This window comes from Pan troglodytes, chromosome 9 (assembly GCF_028858775.2).
Source record: "Pan troglodytes isolate AG18354 chromosome 9, NHGRI_mPanTro3-v2.0_pri, whole genome shotgun sequence".
In the NCBI taxonomy this organism is placed as follows: Eukaryota; Metazoa; Chordata; class Mammalia; order Primates; family Hominidae; genus Pan; species Pan troglodytes.
In genome coordinates this window covers 20067928-20093062 of record NC_072407.2, presented here as the reverse complement: position 1 = coordinate 20093062, position 25135 = coordinate 20067928, and the positions used below count along the sequence as shown (strand labels likewise).

At 36.1% G+C, this 25135-nt stretch overlaps 1 protein-coding gene across 50 annotated transcripts in view; it reads left to right on the top strand.

Moving 5' to 3' along the window:
- The window catches only part of SOX6 (SRY-box transcription factor 6), a 770159-nt gene that overhangs the window by 734902 nt on the left and 10122 nt on the right, over positions 1 to 25135 (top strand). For 41 of the 50 annotated variants that reach the window (XM_063783833.1, XM_063783834.1, XM_063783836.1 and 38 more), the window contains 2 exons: positions 12950 to 13183; positions 15762 to 15978. In XM_063783833.1, coding sequence (XP_063639903.1) covers positions 12950 to 13183; positions 15762 to 15978 — 451 coding nt within the window. The remainder of the gene's footprint in view (positions 1 to 12949; positions 13184 to 15761; positions 15979 to 25135) is intronic. The other 9 variants (XM_063783828.1, XM_063783852.1, XM_063783848.1 and 6 more) reach the window with 1 other exon arrangement.

The following is a 25135-nucleotide window of genomic DNA, read 5'->3' as shown; positions in this document are numbered from 1 at the left end:
ACTCCTGCGCCACTCCGGTCGTGTGTTTGTTTAAGCTGCCTCCATCAGGCTGGTCCTGAAAGAACAAAAGACATCTTGAGCAATCCTAAGCAGGAAATGGGCTAATCTAAACATGGTTTGTGACACTTTAAGTAGAATAGAAAGGGGAGGGATTGATTAGTCATTAATGTCCAATTGGCTCCATATGGATGTTGCAATAATAAAGCCCTTTTTCAGAGCAGTAGCAGAGTTATTGAATTAGAGGTTTATGTTTCCTCAGAGCTGACCTTAGGGAATTCCCTTTGGTTCCTCTTGTTGATCTTTTAAAGAGAATGGAGTTTCTAATAGAAAAAAAATAGAAGTCTTATCCACAATAACACTTGCTCATAATCCTGTAACCAAGGAATGCATTAATTTAGCATTGTTTTCATGCCAGCTATAATTTTAGTCCTTAGTGCTTTCTCTACATGCCCTTGCATCTTTGGTGGGGCAGTATTTCAGAGAACAATTAGACAGTGGCATGAACTTCATAACTGGTCATGGGCTCTTCTAATGTGCTTAGCTGGGCAGGGAAGTGGCATCCTTAAAGTGGGAAAATAATGTTCCAGCCAAGAAATGGTGGGCTTTGAAATTCAGAGTTATTTCAGATTGCCGAATAGTGATTGGGGTAGCTTTGGTGAAGGGGTGATGTACTAGGCTGAAAGTCAGAAGATCTATGTTCTAGAACTGGCTCTGCTTCATATTACCAGCAACTGGTTAATCAGAGGAAGGTGCTATCATGTCTCTGAGTCTTGCTTTCCTCATCCATAAAGTGGGTGAAAAGATATCTGCCTTCCTACACATTTTAAAAGATTGTAATGAGGATGAAGATAATGTAATTAGTGAAAGCACTTTGTAAATATTATTTTATGCAAAGTTACTTAGCACAGCTGGTGTTCCTATCCTAGAAACTGACCTCTGGCCTAGTCTATCAAAAAGGTAAATTGCTCTTTAAAGAAATACTTTGGTACTCTGATTAATGAAATGTTTGTTTCCAGCCGAGAGCAGTGGCTCACGTCTGTAATCCCAGCACTTTGGGAGGCCAAGGCAGGCAGATCATTTGAGGCCAGGAGTTCAAGACCAGCCTAGCCAACATGGTGAAACCCTGTCTCTACTAAAAATAAAAATAAAAAAAAAATTAGCTGGGCACGGTGGCTCACATCTGTAATTCCAGTTACTCGGGAGGCTGAGGCAGGAGAATCGCTTGAATCCAGGAGGTGGAGGTTGCAGTAAGCCAGGATCACCCCACTGCACTCCAGCCTGGGTGACAGAGTGAGACTCTGTCTCAAAAATAAATAAATAAAATAAAATAAATAAAAATAAAAAGTTTGTTTCCAAAGTGCCCAATGGAATTTTTTATGTGTACATTATATATAACTAGGCCTTTCTATTCATGTCTCTGTCTCTCTCACACACACACGCACGCGCGCACACACACACTGTCATCCTCTCTCTCTCCCTAGTTTATTTAGTGAATTTCTTGATGTAGATAGCTTCAACAGTTGAAGTAAATAGGGATTTGTTTTTAGTAGGGCTAAGGAACCTTAAGATGAAAACAAAGATCTTAAACTTTACTTATGGTTTTCCTCAACATTCAGCAAATGAAGAATTAACACTTTAAGTACCACAGGTAATTCACCTTTTGTTCCTGTACCATCGGCTCTTATATATTCAACAATCACTATCTCAGAAGAATTGTGTATCCATCGTTTGCATTTGCCTTCCTTAAGTCATTTCACCTGTCACTAGATCACTCTTTGCTAATACATCTAGGTAATTTTTATAAAAGATACAGAGAACAAAGCATACTCTACACCTCTGGCATTTCTTCTTCTCAGAAGATGAACACATCACTTTCTCACTTCCTTAATGATTAAGGCTCTTGCTCCGCCATGGAATGTATTTTGCCTGCCAAACAAACCACTAGGATAGCCAAATCCTTTTTCTTTTTTTTTTGCAAGAAGAAATCAAATTTGAAATCCAAGCAGCCTTCCTGTAATGAAAGTAAGTTCACATTCCGGCAGAACAGGAATGAGAAGTTAGCAGTAGGTTTCCATAATCATAGACAGACATCTACCAGCCATTATTTCAACACAATGAATTGGACCTCTATTGTATTAAGATAAATTTGGTAGGATAAATATGGTGAAAAATCAAATCTGTGTAGTATTAGTACTCTCTTTTCTAATTTCAATCCCCTTTTAAAATTTCACCTTCTACATTTTTGTTTCTAATGCATTCAGTATCATTTTTCTCTAATAACCCAAGTAAGGGACTATCAAATGTATTGTGTGACTCTTCAGAATCTCACAGGAGAAAATCAACTATTCTATGAATAAAATGAAGTAGTCTGAAATACTGTGATTGTCAACAGTTCCATCAAGCAACCCAATAGTGATACTTATGTCTCTTTCTCTTCATAAGCAATCAATTATAGTTTTTTGCTCTTCTTAATAATTCATTTTAGTAAATGAGATTATCTTTGAGTTCACAATGGCCTGAATATGTCACCTACTTTTCAGGTCCACAGAAAAAAGAACCTTTCAAAAAAAGAGCATTTTATTTGTTGGATGGTTGGTTTTCTGCTTTATTTTGTGGAGTTTTTGTTTTTGGTGTCATTTTTGCCTTTTTTAAACTAAGAGTTACAATAGTTTTATTTTGAGTAGTAGCCCATTGTGTGGATATATCACAATTTGTTCATTCTCCAGTTATTTTCCTTTTTTCTATTATTGATAAAACTGCTATCATATTCTTATATAAGTCTGTTTTTGACAGAAGCTTTAATTTGTTTGCTGGGTCATACGTAAATATGCATTTTAATTAGAAGAAATTGCCAGAAAATGGTTATGCTGTTTTATACTTTCACTACCAGTATATTAGAGTTACAGTATATTAGAGTTGCTCCCTATCCTTGCCAACATTTAGCACTTAAGCCATTCCAGTGAAATGCATCTCACTGTGGTTTCAATTTGCATTTTCCTGATGATTAATAATAGGGAATACCTTTTCATCCGCTTATTGGCCATAACTATATCCTTTTTTGTAAAAATGTTCATTTAAGTCTATTGTCCATTTTAAAATTAGATTTCTTTGGTCATTCTTTATATATCCTAGATGCAAGTTCTTATCAGATATGTGTGTTCCGAATATTTTTTCCAGTATGTGCTTTGACATTTTATTTTCTTAACAATGACTTTTGATAAGCAGAGTTTTAATTTTTATAAAGTTCAGTTTAACATTTTTCTTGTATATTTAGTAATTTATATGTTGTATCTAAGAGTCATTTTACTTTAAAGTCACTAAAATATTGTCTTATGTATATTTAGAGGAGTGTTATAGTTTTTTCTTTCTTGATTTAAGTCATGACTCGTCTCTAATTGTTGGATATAATGTGTGATACAAGATGCAGGATTTTTTTCCAATGTGTCTATCAACTTGTTCTGGCGGTATTTGTTGAAAAAACTATCATTTTCCACTTTAACAGCCTTAGTTTTCATTAAGGTAGTTTGAATCCTCTAATTTTCTTCAAGTTTGTTTTAGTTTGTCCTACTGCTTTATTTTTCATATAAATTTTAAAGTCAGTTTGTCACCTTATATGAAAAAAACTTTGAGGAATTTTTATTGGAATTTGGTTGAATCTGTAGGTAAATTTGGGAACAATCACATTGTAACAATATTGAGTCTTCTGATTCAGGAACATGGTATATTCCTCCATTTATTTAGGTCTTTAAGTTACAAATGTTGTTTTGTTTTTAGTGTAGATGTGTTGAATACTTTTTTCAGTTAAATTTATTCCCAAGTATTTTATTATCTGATGCTATTATAAATATATATTTGAATATTATTTTTTAATTGTTGCTAGTATAAAGAAATATGATTGATTTTGGTATTTTTTATTGTTCATTGCAATACTGTTAATTCACTTATTAGTTCTAGTATTTTGTAAATTCCTTAGGATTTTTTATGTAAACAATATATATGAACAGATGACATTATTTATTCCTTTATAATTTGTATGCTTTTTATTTTTTATTTTATTTTATTTTATTTTATTTTATTTATTTTATTTTTTTGAGATGGAGTCTTGCTCTATTGCCCAGGCTGGAGTGCAGTGGCATGATCTCAGCTCACTGTAGCCTCTGCCTCCAGGGTTCAAGACATTCTCCTGCCTCAGCCTCCTGAGTAGCTGGGATTACAGGCACACGCCACCATGCCTGGCTAATTTTTGTATTTTTAGTAGAGCAGGGTTTCACCATATTGGTCAGGCTGGTCTTGAACTCCTGACCTCGTGATCCGCCCACCTCAGCCTCCCAAAATATAAAGTGTGAGCTTTTTAGTTTTTTAATTGTTGATTAACAATGGTGAGAGTGGACATCTTCGCCTTGTTCTTCATTTTTAGAGAAAGCATTCGGTAGTTCACTATTAAGTATGATGTTACCTGTAGGTTTTTCTTAAATGCCCTTTATCAGACTGGGAAAGTTTCCTTTTAATACTAATTTCCTGAGCATTTCTAAGATGATTGAGTATTGAATGTTGTTAAAACCATTTTCTGAATCTATTGTGATTATCATGTGTTTTCTTTCCCTTTGTTCTGTTAATGTAATGAGCTACATTGTCTGATTTTCAAATGTTAAACCAATTTTACATTCCTGAGATAAGTTCTACTTGGTCATGATGTATTATCTATTTTTTACATTTGGCTGGATTCAATTTGTTAACATTTTATTTTAAAATTTTGCACTTACACTCAAACCTCTGTCAAGGTATGCTGCCTCATAAACTTAATTAAGAAGTGTTCCTTCTTCCTCTACTTTCATACCTTTATGCAATATTATTCTTATTTTCCTTAAATGTTTGAAAGAATGTACCAGTGAAACCATTCGGGGCTTCAATTTTCTTTGTGGAGAAGTTCTTGGTTATAAATTCAATTGATTTATTAGCTATCAGTGTATTCAGATTTTCTATTTATTCTTGAGTGAATTTTGGTAGTTTGTGTCTTTCAACAAATATGTTCATTTTATCTAAGTTGTCAAATTTATTGAAATTAAGTTATTTATAATATTCCCTTTTTATCTTTGTAATATGGATAGTATCTACAGTGAAATCTCCTCTTTCAGTCCAAATACTGGCATTTTTGTCTTCTCTCTTTGTCTGTTGACCCATCTTACTTAGGATTTATTAATTTTATTGTACTTTTCAAATTTCTAACCTTGGCTTTGTAAGTTGTCTTTATTATATCTGTTTTCTGTTTCATTGATTCTTACTCTTCATCCATTCAGAGAAATCACTAACTTTTAATTAGATAATTTGATTTATTTCTGTTTAATATAATTATTAAATCTGTTGGGCTTAGGTCTTACACTTCAGTATTTTTTTCACTACTTGTATTTGTTCCCTCAGTTTTTTGTCTTCTTTTTCTCCTCTCTGCTTTCCTTTGTGTTAATTCAATCCCTTTTTAAGTCTTTTGGTTGAAGTACTCTGGTAGATTTTTAGCTATACTTCTTTGTATTTTTTACTTTTGTTTGTTTGTTTTTTGTTTTGAGTCAAGGTCTTGTTCCATCACCCAGGCTGGAGTGCAGTGGCCCAGCCTCAACCTCCTGGGCTCAAGCAATCCTCCCACCTCAGCCTCCTGAGTAGCTGGAACTACAGGTGCATGCCGCCACACCTAGCTAATTTTTTAACCTTTTGTAGAGACAGAGTCTCAGTATGTTGCCCAGGCTGGTCTTGAACTCCTGGCCTCAAGAGATCCTCCCACCTCTGCCTCCCAAAGTGCTGAAATTGCAGGCATGAGCTACCTTGCCTGGCCTCTTTGTATTTTTTTAAATTGGTTTTTCTAAGGATTCACTATGAAACCTTAATTGAGTATCCTTACAGTTAAAATTTTACCACTTCATGTAAAATATTACGACCTTTAACAATCTAATTCTATTTATACCCTCATCTTTTGTGGTAATATGCTATTGTTGTTCCATATTTCACCTTTTTATATGTTATAAGTCCCACAATACAATGTTATATTTTGTATTAAATAGTTCCTTGCCTTTTAAAAACATTAAACAATTAGCTGTTTATTAGTGAAATCCAGAGAAGAAAAAATGGTCACAAATCATTTTTGATATTCTTCCTTTCTTTCTGTATATCTGATTTTTATTGAGTGTTATTTCTTTTCCTCTTGAATAATTTCCTTGAATATCTCTTTTGGTGTTTGTCTGCTGGTAACTCATTCTTTTAGCTTTTAATCATTTGAGAGTATATTTCATATTCATTTTTGAAGCATATGTTCACTGGATAAAACTCTGAATTTATTTCCTTTTATAGCATTATAAAGATGTTGCATAGTCTACTAGTCTTCATTGTTTCTAGTGAATAATCAGCCCTTATTTGTAATTTTGTTTCCTCGTAAGAAATATGTCCCTTTTCTCTGGAATTTTCTCTTTGTCTTTGGTTTTCAGTAGTTTAACTAGTTTCTAGGTGTGGTTTTGTTGTATTTATTTGGCCTGCATTTCCCTGAATGTCTCAAACCTCTTAGTTGATGTTTCTCACCAAATTCAGGTAATTTTCAGCCAGTGTTTTTCTTCCTTTATTTTTATTTTTTGATCTCTGAGTCACATTTTCCTGGTTGTTTGTACAACTCATACTTCTTAATTATATATTGTATGTTGTGGATTATCCATTGTAGATATTCTGTATTCTATTATCTTCCTCTGAAAATTTTTAATTTTGGGGACAGGAAGCAGTTAAATTACCTGCTGCACACGTTGAACTTGTGGAAACTTAGTTTTTGCACTGTTAGGGAGAGTCTTTTTTAATTTTGTTTTTAGTCTTAGGGCAAATCCTTAGTCCTGGCATATTGAATTTATTCCTAAGGAGTTGCTCCTCTGGAGTTTCAGTGGAAAGCCCAAGGTGTTTATGAATTCTTTCTAACTTGATAGGATTCCAATTCAAATTCTGTTTCTCTTGCAAAGGGCATCAGCTGAAATCTCTTTTCAGATTTTCCAGATACACAGCTCTGTTTTTCATTGGGTTCATTTGAGTCTTCCAAATACATGGCAAGTTCAGGGGTCAGCAGCCACCTGTAAGTTCAAACTCTGTCTTCTGACACATTAAGCCAATTAAACTGACTTTCTATTTGCATTCTAGCCACTCCATGCTATGAAGACCAGAAAGTGTCTTCATGGGAAAAACTATGAAAACAGAATTTCATTTAGTAAAATGCCTTTCATTCTAGGATGGAATCGACTCCAGTTTCTGTTTAATTTTGGTAGCTCTCAGGAATCTTCAACATCTATGGGTTTTTTTTTCATATTTTGTTCAGAGTTTATATTTATTATCTATTGGAGGATAGGTCTGATATGAGCTATTCTGCCATTACCAGAATTTGATTTTATAATAGAACCTTTTGCGCCAATATTTTGCATGTATTACATTAATTCTATCTGACAAAATGTAAGTTTTAATGGGCCCTTGAAGAGGTAGTCACTTTATTTTTCCTCTATTCTATTCTTTATTATCAATTCACTGGTAATCATTGAGACTATTCAGTGGTAATTTCTCATTTAGTTTTCCATTTTGATCTCTTCTAGAACATATTTTTTCATGTTACTCTTCTGGTTAAAAACCTCAAAAGACTTCTTAGCTTGGCATTCAAGGTGCTTAGCAAATTTGGTCCCTATTTACTTTTCTAATTTCATCTCTTAGTACTCCCCTCTTTTTTTTTTTTTTTTTTTACATAAACCCAAGCCATCGCCAGCTTCTTTTTATTCCCTAAAATGTCCTTTGCTTTTTTTTTTATAACCCTGTGCCTTTCCTCACACTGATTTCCAAGCCCAAAATAGTTTCACATTCATACCTGCTGGTAAATTATTACTTCTCCTTTAAGATGCTGCTCAAGCACCGCTTCAACTCTGAAGCCTCCCTAATATTCATCTCTGTCCACTCCAATTGTGTTAGTAGCTTATTTTCCCTGCTCTAATAGTATTTTTAAATTACCGCTGTTAGCATCGTTTGTAATTTTTAATTTATGTGTCTTCTCCCATTGGACCAATTCCTTAAAAACAAAGTACACGTGTTATTTATCTTTGTATACCCCATCACAATGCTGGGTACATATGAAATGTGTCAGAAGTGTTTATTGAATTAATACATAAATAAATTATTACTAGGCACATTATAGAATTAACCAGAATTCCCCTGAGGAATAACTTTATATGTGCACCAGGCACTCACTCATTCACTCTGATATCCCTTGGAATTTAACCAGGAAGGGGCCTCTCCAGGATTAGTTCAGGACCATTGCCAGAGGCTATGATGGTGAAACTGGCCTTCTTTCCAACCCACCTGGAAAAACTCAATTTCGTCTTCTCTTTAAATCATTCAAATCACAGATTTCTAAGGAGATATTTGCCTTGGCAATTTCTATTTTCTCTCTGCAGATTAACTATCTTTAATCTAACCGAAAGTTTGCCTTTACACAAACTGAGATGAAGGATGAATTAACCAATTTGAGCCTTTTAGGGGAAGTTGTACAGAGCAGCCTCTCCTGGCATATGGGACCTTGCTTTCCCTTGAAGCCTACTGTGGTGCTGTTGATCTCTTGGCCTTTCAGCAACTGTCATTTGGGACTGCTGTTGCTGGTAATTAAAGACTCTTAGGTCAGCTGGAAAGCTGTCTCCAGGTACATAACTGTGGGTCTAGGCTTCTTCTAACTGCTTTCCATGAAAAATCATACGCTGAACTCACAAATGACCCCTCTGCTATTAAAAGGAGAAGAAGCTGCCTCATAGAATTATGAGCCATTCCAAGTTCTGGATTCTGATGCAGACTATTGGCTATTTAAGAATGAAATACTTGGTTTTTTGCACTTAATGATGAATGGAGCAGAATGAAATCATACAATATGCTGATTTTTAAAATTAATTATAACAAAGTGAATTTTAGACTTCAGATACACAGATTAATAGTATACCTTTTGAAAACAATTTATAGTATGCTGTAAAATTTTTCTTATCTATTTATAAGGGTTTTCCAGATATATAATTTCCATTTTTAAATTTCTGAATTTATACACACACACATAATCATATGTATTTCTACTGCGGCAACAATTCTTTAACCATTTTGTTTCAGAAGCAAAGTTTAGGGACACTTTCTAAATGTTCTTTTGACTTTGTAGCCTCTAATACTTTCTTAAAATTCTGAATCTAAGTTTAATTCAAACTTAGATTGTAAATTCAGATAATAGATAAGTTGTCAGCTTTAAATGAAAAAAAAGTAATATTGGGAGATGTTTTCTATCAGAATATTGAAGAAATATTTGTTGAAAACATCTGTCTTTCTGCATAGTACTCATATGGATGCTTCAGTGAGTTCCATATAAGCCTTATATGGCATAGTCACTTCGAAAAGACAGAAAAGCAGAAACCTTCAATATGTATTTGTGGGGCATTTGTGGTTTATATTACTGTATTTTCTGTACATTACCCAGGTGTTAATTCAGATATTATAAATCTAGGGAAGGATAGACTCCCTTTCTAGGATGTTAGTAGTGGTGGTGAAAGCAAAGGTGAGACCATTTTTATATGCAAATTTGGTTTGTTGTTGTTGTTTTCATTGACTTTCTAATTAAGGAGAGTGACCTCCTGGGCATAATTTGCATAGTCGTAAGATAGTGTTAGAGTACTACATATTTGGGAGATAGGACAGGAAGGGGGCAAAAACAGGAAGAGTGGTAGGAGGAAAAACAGGAAAACATTTTCCAAGTTTTGATTTTGCAAAGGGATCTGGGCATTGCAATCTGTGTGGTGTTAAACGTCGCTGTTGTAGTTGATCAGGTATCAGATTCAATTTAAAAGTAGTTTCAAATGTTGGCCTCCCTGGGTAAATCTCTTCTTCCCAAATCTTGGTTCATCTGATACAACATTTCTAGTTTAGCTTAGGATGTCCCCATTCATTTCTAGTTCACTCCTTCTGGAAGACAGAAGAGGTGACCAGAAAAAAGCAATGTGCACATGATCTAAAGCATTTTCTATTCTTCTCCTTCTTAATTCTTGTTTTTGTTCTGTGCACTGTGCTCGAATTTTGCAACTTCTGGAAGCGTTACATGTGAGTCCCAGAGAATTGCTGTGAAATCAATTCCTTGTCCTTCAGCTCCTGAAGATAATATGTGATGTAGGAGGAAAGGAAAAGGTCAGTGCAGGGTAGAGGTCAGACTTGAGCTCTGTTCCTCAGAAAAAGGTAGAAACTGGTAAAGTAGAAGAGAGTAGGAAGGATATGTGAAGACTGTGGTACAGCATGTGTGGGAGAGAGATTGGGCATATGTATGGCATATCTGGGAGACTCTATTGGTATGGAGTAGAGAATCTAGAATGTTTATACCAAAGCCAGCATCTAAAAATCCACTATGATCTCTGTCAGTCTTTGGGACAGTAAAACTTCCCATTTACGATGAAATACATATTTTAAATGAAGAAATAAATGGAAGCTGACTATTTGGTTTTGCTAGAGGTGGAGAGAAAGCTACAACAGTAAAAGCAGGCTCAAATGTTAATCACCTGTGGCATAGCAGTTAACTTAGAATAATATTGAAATGTTTTTGCATCTGACATTCTCCACAAACCTGTCTCCTTTTATGTGAATGCATGTCAGTATATAAATTGCTGAATCCATGTCAGTTGTAAAGTAATGGCACTGAGGGCATCATAAATTACCATGGTGATCCTCAGGAGAAGACACTGTCATATCTGAATGAGTGTTTCACTTCCAGAGTAATGTATGCCTTCATCTGGCCCAGCAGTCAGCATATTGCCCTGTGTTGATGGATATTGTCAGCTGGAAGCTACACTACATTTCACTGCGCAATAAACATGGCTGTCAAACCCATATAAAGTGAAATCAATTTATCCTGTATGGTCAGTGCATTTTAAATGAAATTAATGTACTGTGGGTATGGTGGCAAAAAGGTATCATATTAGTTATGCATCTTGGGATCTAAGACTTTTCATGTAAAGGATCATTCTGTCTAGTAGGCCTAAAAGAAGGGCTGTTTATAAAATATGTTATTTTTGTATAATCTTCAGAAAGTAGCCTTTCTGCCCTCCTTCCTGTTTAGAAAAAAATTCATGTTAGCCAATCCCACCCTTTTATACTGTCTTTTGTTTGCAGTAAATGATAACCATATTTGCTAAATAATAGTGCACTATAATGTTGTAATTTATTACTGGCTTTGACACAAACAAATGTCTACTTAACCAAGGTATCTAAAAATAGAGAGGAAGGGCCAGAGATTGATTGAATCATGTTGGTCCTGTATAATAACTTCACTGAGCAGAAAGGATTTACTTTTTCCAGAAAATAGAAATGTTGGTTTTAATGTATATTTTGCTTCTAAACTTCTGGGCGTAGACTTTCCTGTTATGTGGTAGAAGCCTTGTCTGAGGCTATCAGTCTGACCACTTTACCTTTAATTATAGAAGTTCTCAATCTGTGGGAGATATTCAGGAGTTGCCACACCACAAAGTATACATCAGTATATCGCCCTGGTATAGGGTGCATGAAAACAAGTAAGAGCCATGTTCATTCATTCATTTATTTATTCAATCATGCATTAATATAACATATTTTACTAATTGAAATCCTATGTGCCAAGTACTTTATTGAATCCTAGGAATACAGCAGTGAATAAGACCCATCCCTTGCCCTATCTTCAGGGAGCTTTCAATCTAGTATGTTACTAGAGTCAGCTCTTTGGAAATTATATAGCATCAGGAATTTAGGCATAGTTTCATAGATGTTAAAGAACTACCCTTAAACAACAGAAAAATAGAACAGGACGCTTGAAATAAATGCCTCTTAGTCTATGACTTTTGCATATGAGTTGAAAACCAAATAATCTTTGCTTAATGAATATTTTATTATCTATTATGTGAAAAATCCTGAGGATACAAGAATGAGTACAGCATAATCATTAACTTTATGTATCTCATATTCCTGAGAGGAGTGGAAAGGAGGGAGATAGTCACATAAACAATAATTACTATGGGGCATGTCTCCTGAAAGCAAGAGGACTGAGTGCAGCCTGGGGAGCATCACTGCAAGTGCTGTTCCTTTACCCTGAATTACCCTTCCCATCAGACTTTACTCCCTCTCCCACTCACTTGTTGATTCCTATTCATCCTTGAAGACTCGGTTTAGACATCACATCTCCTAGGAAGCACTAGCTGACCATTCTATCTGGTGCTCTTTTGGTGCCCTGTTAATTCAGTATTGTAGCACCTCTCACCCACTTTGTTATAATTGTCTGTCCTTACTCTGAACTGTGAGCTCCTTAAAAGCAGGAGCTGTTTTATTTACCATGGTCTCCTTAGCACCTGGCATAAAACCTAGGTTATAGTAATTGCTCAATAAATATTTTTCATTGAATTAATTCATTCAATCATGAAACATGATTGAAGGTTGAATGGGATTTAGCATGAAAGAGTAGGAGAAGGGTCTTCTAGGCAGTGAGAAGAGCACAGGTCAAGACAATATTGTGAAAAACAATTCCATTTTTGGGAAACATATAGAGTGGTTGTGATCTGGGGCAAAGGAGTCTAAAATGACCAGTAAGAGCATGTTTTTGAAGAAAGGAATTACAGCAGGAAAGTTTACCATAAGGTAATGTCATTCACTGCTCTGTGATCACCTACCATTTATTGTAGTAAATGTGGTAGGGTGTATAAAACACACACAAAATTAATTCTTAGTGTGTCTTTGAGGGCTACATCAGAAGAGCCTGTAGAACTGTCATTTGAACCTGCCTTCTACTTCCAAGAAGTCACTTAGAAAAGAAGAGGAGGACCTGGGGAAAACAGCTGACCCAGGCGGCAAGCTGTGTGACATTATCCACAAAATAACGCTTTCCACTCATCTTGTTCTTCCTGCCCTGACATTACAGGAAGTAAAGCAATGAATGGCTCTGCAGCTAAACTACAGCAGTATTATTGTTGGCCAACAGGAGGTGCCACTGTGGCTGAAGCACGAGTCTACAGGGACGCCCGCGGCCGTGCCAGCAGCGAGCCACACATCAAGCGACCAATGAATGCATTCATGGTTTGGGCAAAGGATGAGAGGAGAAAAATCCTTCAGGCCTTCCCCGACATGCATAACTCCAACATTAGCAAAATCTTAGGTGAGTGCAGCAGTGCAGCTAAAGCTGATCTTCTCCCCTGCAAATCCCATGAGTGCCACCAGGGTGGGAAGCAAGGGGATAACTAGGATCCTAAGGGAGATTGTGGCGGGCGCAAGTTAGACGAAGGTCAGCCAGCTGCCGCAGGAGCCTTCGTCATCACGTCTGCCTCCCCCACCCCATAATGTGGCATGTAGGTTTGGGAGTTATTATATCCACCAGGTGCCAGGGCAGGACTGTCTGAACACTTATTTCAGAGACAAAACTATTTATAGTATGTGTTAATACTGTGAATTTAGCAACTCTTGAGAGGTCACTGCTAAACAAGAATCGTGGAGACAAGCTTTATCTCCTTTTACTGTGCAGTTCTCTTAAATTCATATGTTGCTATGAAGTACTCATAGACCCTACAGTTTTCTGCTTTAGTGTTCTTGGGTTTATATGTCCCACTGAAAGAATTCATCAAGGACTAGAAACCCAAAATGGTATGAAATTCATGGAGTGCAAAACAGTGCCTCTGATGATCACTTTAAAACTTGTAAAATAAATCTACAATTATTTTAATAAGATATGACTAGTTCAAATTTCATAGCAGTGAGCTGAACACACGAGCTGCAGGGGAGAGGCCCAGTTTGTGGTAAATTGCCAGAGTGAGTCTCTATTTCTCAGGATTAAACTCAAGCCTTGTTCTATTAGTGTAGAGCTTGCCTAGTGTGGATTGTACAGTTTGGAATTATTGTGCTCAACATGTTAAACATATTTTATTCAACATGCAGCATTACAGTCAACATGTTTCCTCTTTAAAAAGGAAAAACACAGAAGGCACTGCTCTACTTAAAGCTGTCACGATGTGACAAAATCTCAAAGGAAGCCATTTAAGAAGCTGAAAAACATTAGAGACTTAAACTGTGGTTTTAATTTTTTAAATGTTTTGTTCAAAAGTAATAAATATTTAACCTGAGTAAATATCAGTGATCTGGACATGCACAGATACACATGTTTTGTCACTGTATAAATAATTTAACTTGATTCTGAGGCATTTTGAGGCAGTGACCTCTAAGAAAAATTTAAAACATACATAAGATCAAATAGTGGTGAAATGTTAAATATGTTTTTCTTTTTTTTTTGATTTTCTAATTTCAAAATGGATACTAAATGTCATTACAATTAAGTGTGGTTTTTATTTTTAGAGCTTCAGAGTTATGCATAGGGATGTTATTCTTTTGAATTTAAATATCTTTCAAACCAAAATGTTCCTAGTGGACATACATTTTTTTTTCTAGTTAAACGACATTCTAAAAAAAAAAAAAATCAGTGCTTCTCTGGCCTTACAGTTTTATATCTAACTTGAAGATTTTCATATTTTTCTGCCCTTTTAGTAGCAATATGAGTAAGCCTTCAGATGGGCACAGAGCCTCTCTGTTTCCATTTCGGCAGCTGTGGGGAATCTATATTATTTGTGTGCATTCTATGAAAAAATTATTAGGAATATAGTAAGTATATTCATTAAAATGTAAAGTTTTAAGTGCAAGCGTTTGAAGAGCACCAAGAATTCTTCGTTAATTGGGGCTTTAAGCTGCTGGAAACCAGCAGAATACAGAGAAGCCTATCTGCTTAGGCCTTCTACACAACTTTTGAACAACAATCAGGAAAGAGCAGGGATGCATGTGCTATTAAAGCAGACCAGGATATTGCTGGCTGCAGAGAATATTTGTACAACTTTTCCATTTGTTTATGTATGAAAAATCTCCACTGAAGAATAGCTAACATCCAGTCTGCACAGCTGTTACCGCTTTATTCACCAGCGAGACACAAAAATGCAATTTGATACATGTAAAAAAACACATCCCCTCTTCATCAAGTGTTTAGATAATTCTTTATAAACAATATTAGAGAAGTGAATACTTATCCTTCTTCCTGTATAAACCGTATTAAAAATTTTTGTACTTTTATTGGTACAGCTTTGAATGAGCGTTTATAGTACTTGAAAATGGTATATATAATTCCAATGGTATCTTCCGGTTCTAAAGCTATAACTTCTTAGGTAGAGCTTAGGTTTTTTAATTACCTAGGCCATGGCAGACTTGTGCACAGTAGTTTTTTATATATGGAATGATTTCAACATCTGCTGACATCTTGTCAAAGGATAGTTTCGCTAAAGATACTTGGAGTTTGGGAGATGTTTGAATTTCTAGGACAAAGAAAGCTTTTCCTGAGAATCCTGTCATGCTCAAAAGTATGCTTAGGAGGTTTAGCCTTTTATCCCTGTTGAGAGGGTAGGCAGGTGGATGGGGAAAGACCTTGGTGTAGGTGATGATCTTTAAGCAGCAAAGATATATTTTAAAATACTACAGTAGCATCAGTCTTAAACTATTGAGATAAATAACACAAGAAAGTATCATACGCAAAATTGTTCTTTGTGTTATAGACTAAAAGTATAGTTGGGACAGCCAGTGGTATGTGGGAATTGGAGCCACCCAGCGCACAGATGAGTGAAGTGGTGGGAAGGTATATCTAGTTGTGTTTGCCTAGAATATGTTGCCTTGACCACTTGGGTACTTAAGGCTATTTTTATTTCTAGGATCTCGCTGGAAATCAATGTCCAACCAGGAGAAGCAACCTTATTATGAAGAGCAGGCCCGGCTAAGCAAGATCCACTTAGAGAAGTACCCAAACTATAAATACAAACCCCGACCGAAACGCACCTGCATTGTTGATGGCAAAAAGCTTCGGATTGGGGAGTATAAGCAACTGATGAGGTCTCGGAGACAGGAGATGAGGCAGTTCTTTACTGTGGGGTAAGTATTCCTGAATTTAGCCACCTGGGCTTTACTTTTGCGGTAAGTAACTATAGGATGGCTACTGGCAGTATGTTTGGGAAGGAGATTAGGGAAAGAGGAGGTTGTGGCATAATGAAGGGGCTTGGCCATGAGAATCTTTGCTGTGTCATAGGGGCACTGCCTTGCACCATGGCTTTTGCTCAAATCAAGCCAAACCTGGAACAGTTCACTCCCAGCTGATCACCCCTGTCATTGTCTCCCAAGCCAATTTAAGATGCTCAGTGGCCACACACAGAGTTTCTGGTAGTTTATTTAAGCAGACACACAGGGAGGAAAAATAAAAACTAACCTTAAGAAATCCCCATAAGCTTTCCAGCTTCTCTGGGTGGTGCTTCTGACTCTAATCACAATAGTCTGCTTTTGTTGTGGGATCTACCACAAGATAATTGGCCTCGACATTGGTTAGAGGACCTCATTTTTGGCATAAGATCCAGAACTCCTGTTGCAGTAAATTATTCTGTGGTGGGAGCAGTAACAATGTGTATTTTCTTGCTTAAATCAGAAACTAGACATGCTTTTGATATCTTCAAGTCTGATTTCATGTCATTTTGTTTAAAAATTAGGTAATAGATTTCTGGTATAAATTTCGACTTGGCTGACTGGCTGTCTGCATTCAAAAGAGGCCCCTCATAACCACAGTAGTCAGGATAAGTGGGGATGCAGATGACTGTAGATTCCAGCATACCCAGACCTAGAAGCACAGCAGGGTGGCAAATCCAGAGGGCCATTTGAGGCACAGACCTGAAGCAGCTGGACTCAGAGTAGGGAAACACTTGGGAAAGAGCTTGAGAGAGAGAAGCGGAGTAAGCAAGAGGGAAGTTGCATTTGCTGTGAAGTTGGAGGAGAATTGAGGAGCTGTGCAGTGCCAGAAAACTAAGAGAGCTTCACTTGAAGGTAGAAAAAGAGGTACCTTAAAGGAGAAGCCAAGAGCTATTCACTTTTAAGGGCACTCAAGAGGTAACCCTGTGGAACAAAAAGTTGGTTTCAGAGCATGTGTTTAAAAGGAATAGTAAATAGAGTAAGAAAACAAAGCCAATGAAAGTAGTCTGGGTCATGAATCTGTGCAATACACTGCAGTGTTTTCGGGAGGAGCGTGGGCTTTGGAGTTTGACTGCTGGGGTTCACATACTGACTGTGCCACCTACCTGGGCAAGTTATTAAACTTCTCTAACTTTTGTTTTCTCGTGTGTAAAATGAAACGAATAGTGGAAACTATCTTGTATGATTGTTGAGAGGATCCAATGAGGCAACGCTTTTAAAAGTACTTTATATAGTGCTTAATACGATACGAATAAAGGTGAACTCTAGCATTATCATTACTATTTAATATGTATTTCCTATCACAGAAAACCATATTTTATATCACACCAGATGATCAATTAATTTCTTTATACCATGGCAGAACCTTTTAGAGGTAGAGAGAAGCTTAAGCCACTTTATTATAAAAGATCCCAGTATGTTAATAAATGAAGACATGACAAAATAGGATTATCAAATTCCTCTGTATTATAAATGTTTGCATTTTTAAAGGTAATGCGTTTAACGCTAAAAAGGGCAATGTGGTATAATTGGGCTATTCAGCTGATAATTAGAGGATTTATGAAAAATACTAATTCATAGTCCACTTTAAGATTATGTGATAAACATTCTCTTTTAATCCCGTTAGTACACCTCTAAGATTGTGTATAATCTCTTTTGAACAATCCAAAGTTTAAGTTTGGGACCTTTTGTGATTCCTGCCCTCCCTCAGTCATGTTCCCTGTGTATGTAGTGATACATAGTGGGGCTGTTCCGCCAGTCTGGAAGGCTACTAAAGGTGCTGTTTTAATACCTTGGTGTAATACTTATTTGAAAATATGAGTTGCAGTAATACTATTGAATTTAGTTCCCTTTACTAAAGGGTACATTAAAACAGCTCTAGATCAAAATACCACAACATGTACCAATGCATGTAAAAATAAAAAACTAAAACAATTTAATAACATCTATTATTTATTGACTATCTAGTGTATACTAGGATTTTAGATATATAAGTCACATAATTCTCTAAATAAGATAAAGAAGTTGAGTTTTAGAGAGTTTCTATGGCTACAGAAAGGTGATAAAGAGCAAAGGTTCAAATTCAGGTATTGGCCCCCATCATGCCAAATGACTGAGGAACAGTCTTTACTACTTTGTCTCAAAATATGCCTCATAGCCCTATGCTGGCAGTCATGAGTGTGGCTATGCCATCTGAGCAAGAGCTCTTAGCACTTGGAGAAAATGAAGTCTCTGCTTGTGGTATATGGTACATAAAAAGAACTTTGAAATTTAGAGACTAAGTATCCTGTTCTCGATAGTGTAGAACAGTCCTTTATGGAAGGATCATTTTAGACTGCAGAATAGGGCTACTGAAGTGCAGGCAATGATCAGAATGTCTTATTCTTTCATCTCAATGCTGAGCATTTTCCTCTGCCCAGCTTTGATAATACTTGCTATGTAGAGCCAGGTGTTATTTCTGCTTAAGGATTTGTATTCTCTTTTAAGTAGTTGTAGTTGATAGATTATTAATTTCCTGAAGTTTTTCTTTGGAAATTGATCTTTATTAGATATGAGGTTATTACAAGAGTTGAGCAAAAAACAAACAAAAATTCAAATATTGCTATTGACGTTTTGATGGAATGGGTTCAGATCAATTTTTATAGCTGATTTTGAAAAGACATGCATAACTTTCAAGCCAATAAAAGTGCATATACTGCTCAACATTTTCATGCATTTTACTGACTACACAACTGTGGCTGATGAGTTAGTTTTTTTTATTACTTAGCTATTATGAAATGAATTTATCAATAATATGGAAGGGAGCAATGTTAGCTCTTGCCTTGGTTTTAACCTCTTCAGTTCGCAGAGTAAGTATCAGAATGTTGTAATAATCTGGATAAGATTATTATCTGGATTATTCAAGATAATAAATGTGTGTGTGTATGTGTGGGTATAACACAGTATTATATGCTAATCTATTCATGTATGTATCTGGCTTTGTATATTTGTTTGTATGTATCTGGCTTCTCCAACTACAGAATTCTCTGAAACTCATGTGTACAGAAATAATGCCTCATTTACTATACTAATTTAGTGAAGTGTTGGACACATAGCTGGTTTCAAATAGGCCCTTACCAATTCTGAGTGTGGTGTCCAGAATATTCCCTCTACTATTAATGTAGAGGGAATATTCATTAGGGTACATGTAGCTACAATGATGTCTTCCCAAAGAACTGTGACTGAATATACTTCCATTTATTTGAAACTTATATGGTAATTTACCTATGAACTCATAGAGAATTATGCAGGTACATTCAGCCCTCTGTATCTGTGTGGATTCAACCAATTGTGGATCAAAAATATTTTTTTAAAAAATTCAAGAAAATATCACATTATTGCTAAAGTACACTATGTAGTTAGGTCTACAGTGGTTGCGTCTGTATGGAACATCTACAGACTTTTTTTTTCTTGCGTTTATTTCCTAAACAATTCAGCATAACAAGTGTTTACATAACATTTATATTGTATTAGCTATTATAAATAATGAGATTGTTTAAAGTATATAGGGGATGTGTGTAGGTTATATGCAAATACTATACCACTTTATAAAAGGGACTTGAGCATCCTCAGATTTTGTTATCTGTGGGGGTCCTGGAACCAATCCCCCATGATACAGATGTAAAACTACTATAAAATATTAAATTTGGGGCTACTTTTTTAGCAATGATAAAGATAGATTATTGAATACTTACTGTGTGCTGTGTACTCTGCTGAGTGGATTATACAGATTATTGCAAATACAACAAATTTACAAGATAGGGAATATCATTCTCACTATTAAATTGAAAAATGCAATATTCAGAGATGTTAAATAATTTGTCTAGGGCCACACAGCTAGTAAATGGCCGAGCTGAGATGTAAACCAGGCTTATGTGAATGTGAAACATATGTCCCTTTTACCAAAGGACATTGGTAAGGACATGAAATTACACACACAGAGGCGGTATAGCGTTGTGGTTAAGAGCATCAATTCTGGAGTCAGACTAGTCTGGCTCAAATACTAGATCTGCACCTTCTTGGCTGTAGGAACTAATACATGGCAATCTTTATTCCTCTGAACTCTCCCCTTGCCCTTGGGAAACATTTAATCTCTCTCTAACCAGTTTCCTCATATGTAGAATGAGAATGACAATACCAATGACATATGCAGGAGTCTTCTTGAAGACTGAGTAACTTACTGTTTGTAAAGTGCTTAGAACATTGCCTGGCATATGAAAAGCTTTAAATTCAAGTAAATATTATTATTCTAGAAAAATAATACTGTGTGCCAAGTATATATTCTATGTTATATTACAATAATTATTTTAGTGCCTTGTACTATAAGTGATTTGAACATTTGCATTTTAATCTTAATTTTAAAGAGGTCGAATCAATCCTATTTAAGACACTTATAAAATACAATTACATTAGCATAGATTAGCCATGCTTTTTTAAGTATTGTCCTTCTGTAAAGACCCTGGATTAGAACATTCAATAGGTAAAGTGAACAGATTATTATTATTTCTGTTCCTCCCTGCAATATCAGCTACAGAGATATGTGACGTATAGGCTTATCTCCTAATGAAACAAACTTCCTTGTCTTTATTTATACACTTTGAAGGGTCTGAAGGGTCAGCAAACAATGGGGCTTTGCCAGCATAAATATGTAGTTACTTTGTAATTGGCAAAGCTAGATTACACTCCAGAAATATTCCTGTAATTTGGAAGACATGTAGCAATGGTGGGCTCTATCAGGGCCAGCTTTTACTCTTTCTTAGACTGGGAGGAAGGGTTCTTAAATATCTCTGTTCATATCAACTCATGTATATACTTTTACAAACATCCACAAATGTTGTTTTGATGTGCACATTCATTATTTGTAAAGCCCAATACCTGCCAGCTATTCCTGTTTGTGAAATCTGCAGTGTTTGAATTTTGACTTTGAAATTGATCTATAAAGGAAGGAAAAAATGCTTTTTCGGAAAGCAATTTCTGATAGACAAAGCTTGAACCTGCTGGCTGGATTTCTTATTTTGTTCGTTGATTTGTTAGTTAATTGGTAAGGGCCTATTTGAAACCAGCTATGTGTCCAACAGTTTACTAAATTAATATGGTACATGAGGCATTATTTCTGTACACAGGAGTTTCAGAGAATTCTATAGTTGGAGAAGCCAGATACATACATGAATAGATTAGCATATAATAGTGTCTTGTACACACACACACACACACACACACACACAAGACATGGCACAGCACTGCATATAACATTTAATGAACTACTAATCTTCATTTTGTAGACAAGAGCAAATAAAGCTCAGAGGAAGAGAGATTATTATGCATTATGGCCAAGCATGGGACATTCTTGAGGAAGGGACTTGAAGTTTAGGTAGGTCAGACTTATGGGAAGTAGATTCCTGCTTTAGCGTAGAGGAGAGCATGAACACCTGGGGGAAAATGTGGATATATTCAATAGTAAAAAAAAGAAGCAGCCTAAGGCTTTTTCCTGGCAGTAAAGAAAACATAAGATGGGTAGGGTGGAACAAGATTTTGGAAGCCATTGAAAGCCAGGTTTCTTCAACTGTAATTAGCTATGCACAGTTAGTGTGGTTTTTTTAGTCTCTTTTTATGCTGATAATGATAAAAGAGAGCAAGATCAGCGTGATGGTTAGCTTCTGATTTTGCATCCACAGAGTTAGTTGCAACATAGAAGGGGCCTCAGATGTTATATACTTCAAGCCATTGGAGGAGTCTTCCCTAAGTTCTTGAACTCTTCCAAGGGTAGAGAGCTCACTGCTTCCCAAGGGAGCTAGTTCCTTTGTGGAACATTTCCTAATACTAGAAAGTTTTCTTTTCTGTTAACTAAACCATAATCTTCCTTCCTCCTACTTTGCAGATTGGTTCTAATCTTCTTTCGTGTCTCCTAGAACAAATCTCCCCTTTATTTATGAGAATAACCATTCAAGCGTCTAAAGATGGTTATTTTCATACAGCTAGTCTCATTACATCTTTTCTTCCCTGAAATAGATTACTTAGGATTTTCATTTGTTTTTTCTCATTCATTCATTCATCCTATGTATTTAACAGATATTTACTGAGTGCCTCCTATGTTACAAGCAGTCTGAGTTCTGGAACTATGTCAGTGAAAATTTTTGTCTCATGAAGCTTATATTCTAGTGATAGAATTCAAACAAATAACAAACAAATAAACAAATACTAGTGAGAGGTGCCTTAGAACAAAGTAAAGTAGGGAAAGGGATAGGAAGTTTCAGCTTATAGGGTGCAATTTTAAATAGGGCGGTCATGGAAAACCTCACTGAGAAGGCAACATTTGAGCAAAGGCCTGAGTAGGGAAGGGAGCAGCTGTGTAGATATCTGGGAAATGTAGGCAGAGAGAACAGCAACTGTAAAGGTTTTGAGGCAAGATTGTGGCTAGCTTGTTCCAAGAAGAAATAAATAGGCCAGAATGACAGGAGCAAAGTGAGTAGGTAGGAAGAATAGTAGAAAAGACTTGTAAGCCATAGTCTTCATAATAAGGAACCAAGTTATGAAAAGACTTGTAAGACATTGTGAAGACTTTATATTTGACCCTGAGTGAGATGGAAAGGCTTTGATGAGTTTTAAGCAGAGGAATGCTTTCATATGACTTAGGTTTTGAAAGGATCACTCTATATGCTATGTTGAGAATTTTCTGAAGGGAGAATGGCCTGTAGCAAGGAAACTAGCCTCTTACAATGAACCAGATTGGAGTTGATGGTGGTTTGTTCCAGGTTTGTAGGGGTGGAGGTGGTAAGAAGTAGATGGCATATATATATATATATATATATATATATATATTAAATATATATTAAATATATATTAAATATATATCTTAAATAAGCAGTTATATATATAAAATAAGCATGTATCTATGCTTATATATGCTCATATATATAAAATAAGCATTATATATATGCTTATTTTATATATAATATATAATATATAATGCTTGTATATTATATATAATGCTTATGTTATATATAATATATATTATATATAATGCTTATGTTATATATAATATATATTATATATAATGCTTATATGTTATATATAATATATATATTATATATATAGATATATATTTATATCTCCAGTGAGCCCTTCGCTCCTAAATTCTAGACGCATATATATATATATATATATATAATAAGCATTATAATGAGTCTAGAATTTAGGAGCGAAGGGCTTACTGGAGATATAAATTGGGACGTTGTCAGCATATAGATAATATTTAAAGCCATGGAATTAGATGAAATCACCAAGGGAATCAATTTAGATAGAGAAGAGAAGAAGCAAGGACTCAATCCATGCGGACTTCGGTGCTTAGATGGCAGGGAGATGGGACGGAAGCAGCATGGGAACTTAGAAGGAGCAGCCAATGAGATAGGAAGAAGACCAGGAGGGTGTGGCATCTGAGAAAACAAGTGAATAAAATGTTTCAGCAAGGAGAAAATGATCAGCTATATCAAATGCTGCCCGTGTTATAGATCTGGGTAACATGAGGACCAAGAACTGACTTTTGGATTTAACAATATGAAGATTATTGATGGTGTGACCTTCATAAGCTCTGTTTCAGTGGTGTATTGGGAGTGATTGAAGTGGGTTTAAGAAAGAATTGAGTAGAAGAAATGAAGAAAGACAACTTTTTAAAGAGTTTTGCTTTAAAGGATATCAAAGAAATGAAGCAAGAGCTGGAGGGGGACATGTGCCAAGAGAGAGGTTTTTGGTTTTGTTTTTTATGGTATGAGTGATTATAGCATGTTTGGTGGGAATTCTATAAAAAATTAATGATTCAGATGGGAGAGACAATTGCTGGAGAGATATCTTTAGTAAACAAAAACAGTTTCAGTGCACAAGCAGAGGGGTTAGCCTTATATTGGATTATGAACTGATTCAAAATATGGAAAGGCAGGCAGAGAATGGGGCACAGATACAGGGAGGCCAGTCAACGTGACAGTGGGAGTTTGTGAAAAGTTTCTTCTGATTGCTTCTAATTTCTCCATGAAATAGAAAGCCAGGCCATTAGCTTGGAGTGAGAAAGGGGGAGAAGTTGGATATTTGAGGAAAGTTAAGAAGGTAGGAAGTAATTGTCTAGGAGGCTAAGAGAAGGAGCGGGCTAGGACAATGTGCAATATGATGGCTGAACAGCACCAGAGGCCTATTTGAAGTACAGCATTGTAAATTTAGAGACTAGTAAGTATGGCAGTGTATTTTCTCCAGCCAAGTTCAGCTGTGTGGCTAAACAGAGTAGGCAGAGAGTTAAGTTGAACTAAAGTTGAAGTTTTGCTATGTAAGAGAATGGAGAGTGTCTGCAAGGGAGTGAGTAACCATGGAATTGGAACTGGGTAAAGAGGTAAGTGGGGGCACAAGCAGGGAGAGGCTCAAGTAACTGAGGGCAGTGAAGGTGGGTTGAAGGATCAGGAAACCGTAGCTCCTCAGACGGGGTGGGGAGTGAAATCATAAACTGGGTACTAAAAGGAGAAAACTAGAACAATAAGATGTGGTGGTTAGAGAGTGGGATATTTAAAACTGAGATTAGGGAGGAGTGACAGATGAAAATGACAAGGTCCACTGTATGACAAGAGAGCGAGCAACTAAGATAGGGAGGGGCCCAGATTATCACAGTGGCGGGGAGGTCACACTGAGATAGTCGGGTGTTGGAATGAACATCTACGGAGATAGCAAAGACGTCAAGGATCATGGCAGAGGTTATGTTGAAGAGACAGCAACAGTGAGCCAGGAGCTAACATCTTTAAGGAATGAGGGGGATTGATCAGGCAGGGGGTAGATAAAGGTATGAGTGGGTGACATAGTCTGGTGACATGAGATTCAAAGATGAGATTTTTAGGATGGAGGGATTAAAAAGTAGGTTGGACGAGGCAATGAGGAGCTAAGAAGGGAACTACCCCACCTCCAGGCCCATTCATGTGAGGGGGATGGAAAGCAAATAACCAACTCTTCCGAGGGCCTTAGGGAGACACGTGGCCTAGAGAGAGAGCCGTTTCAGTTAGAGCAA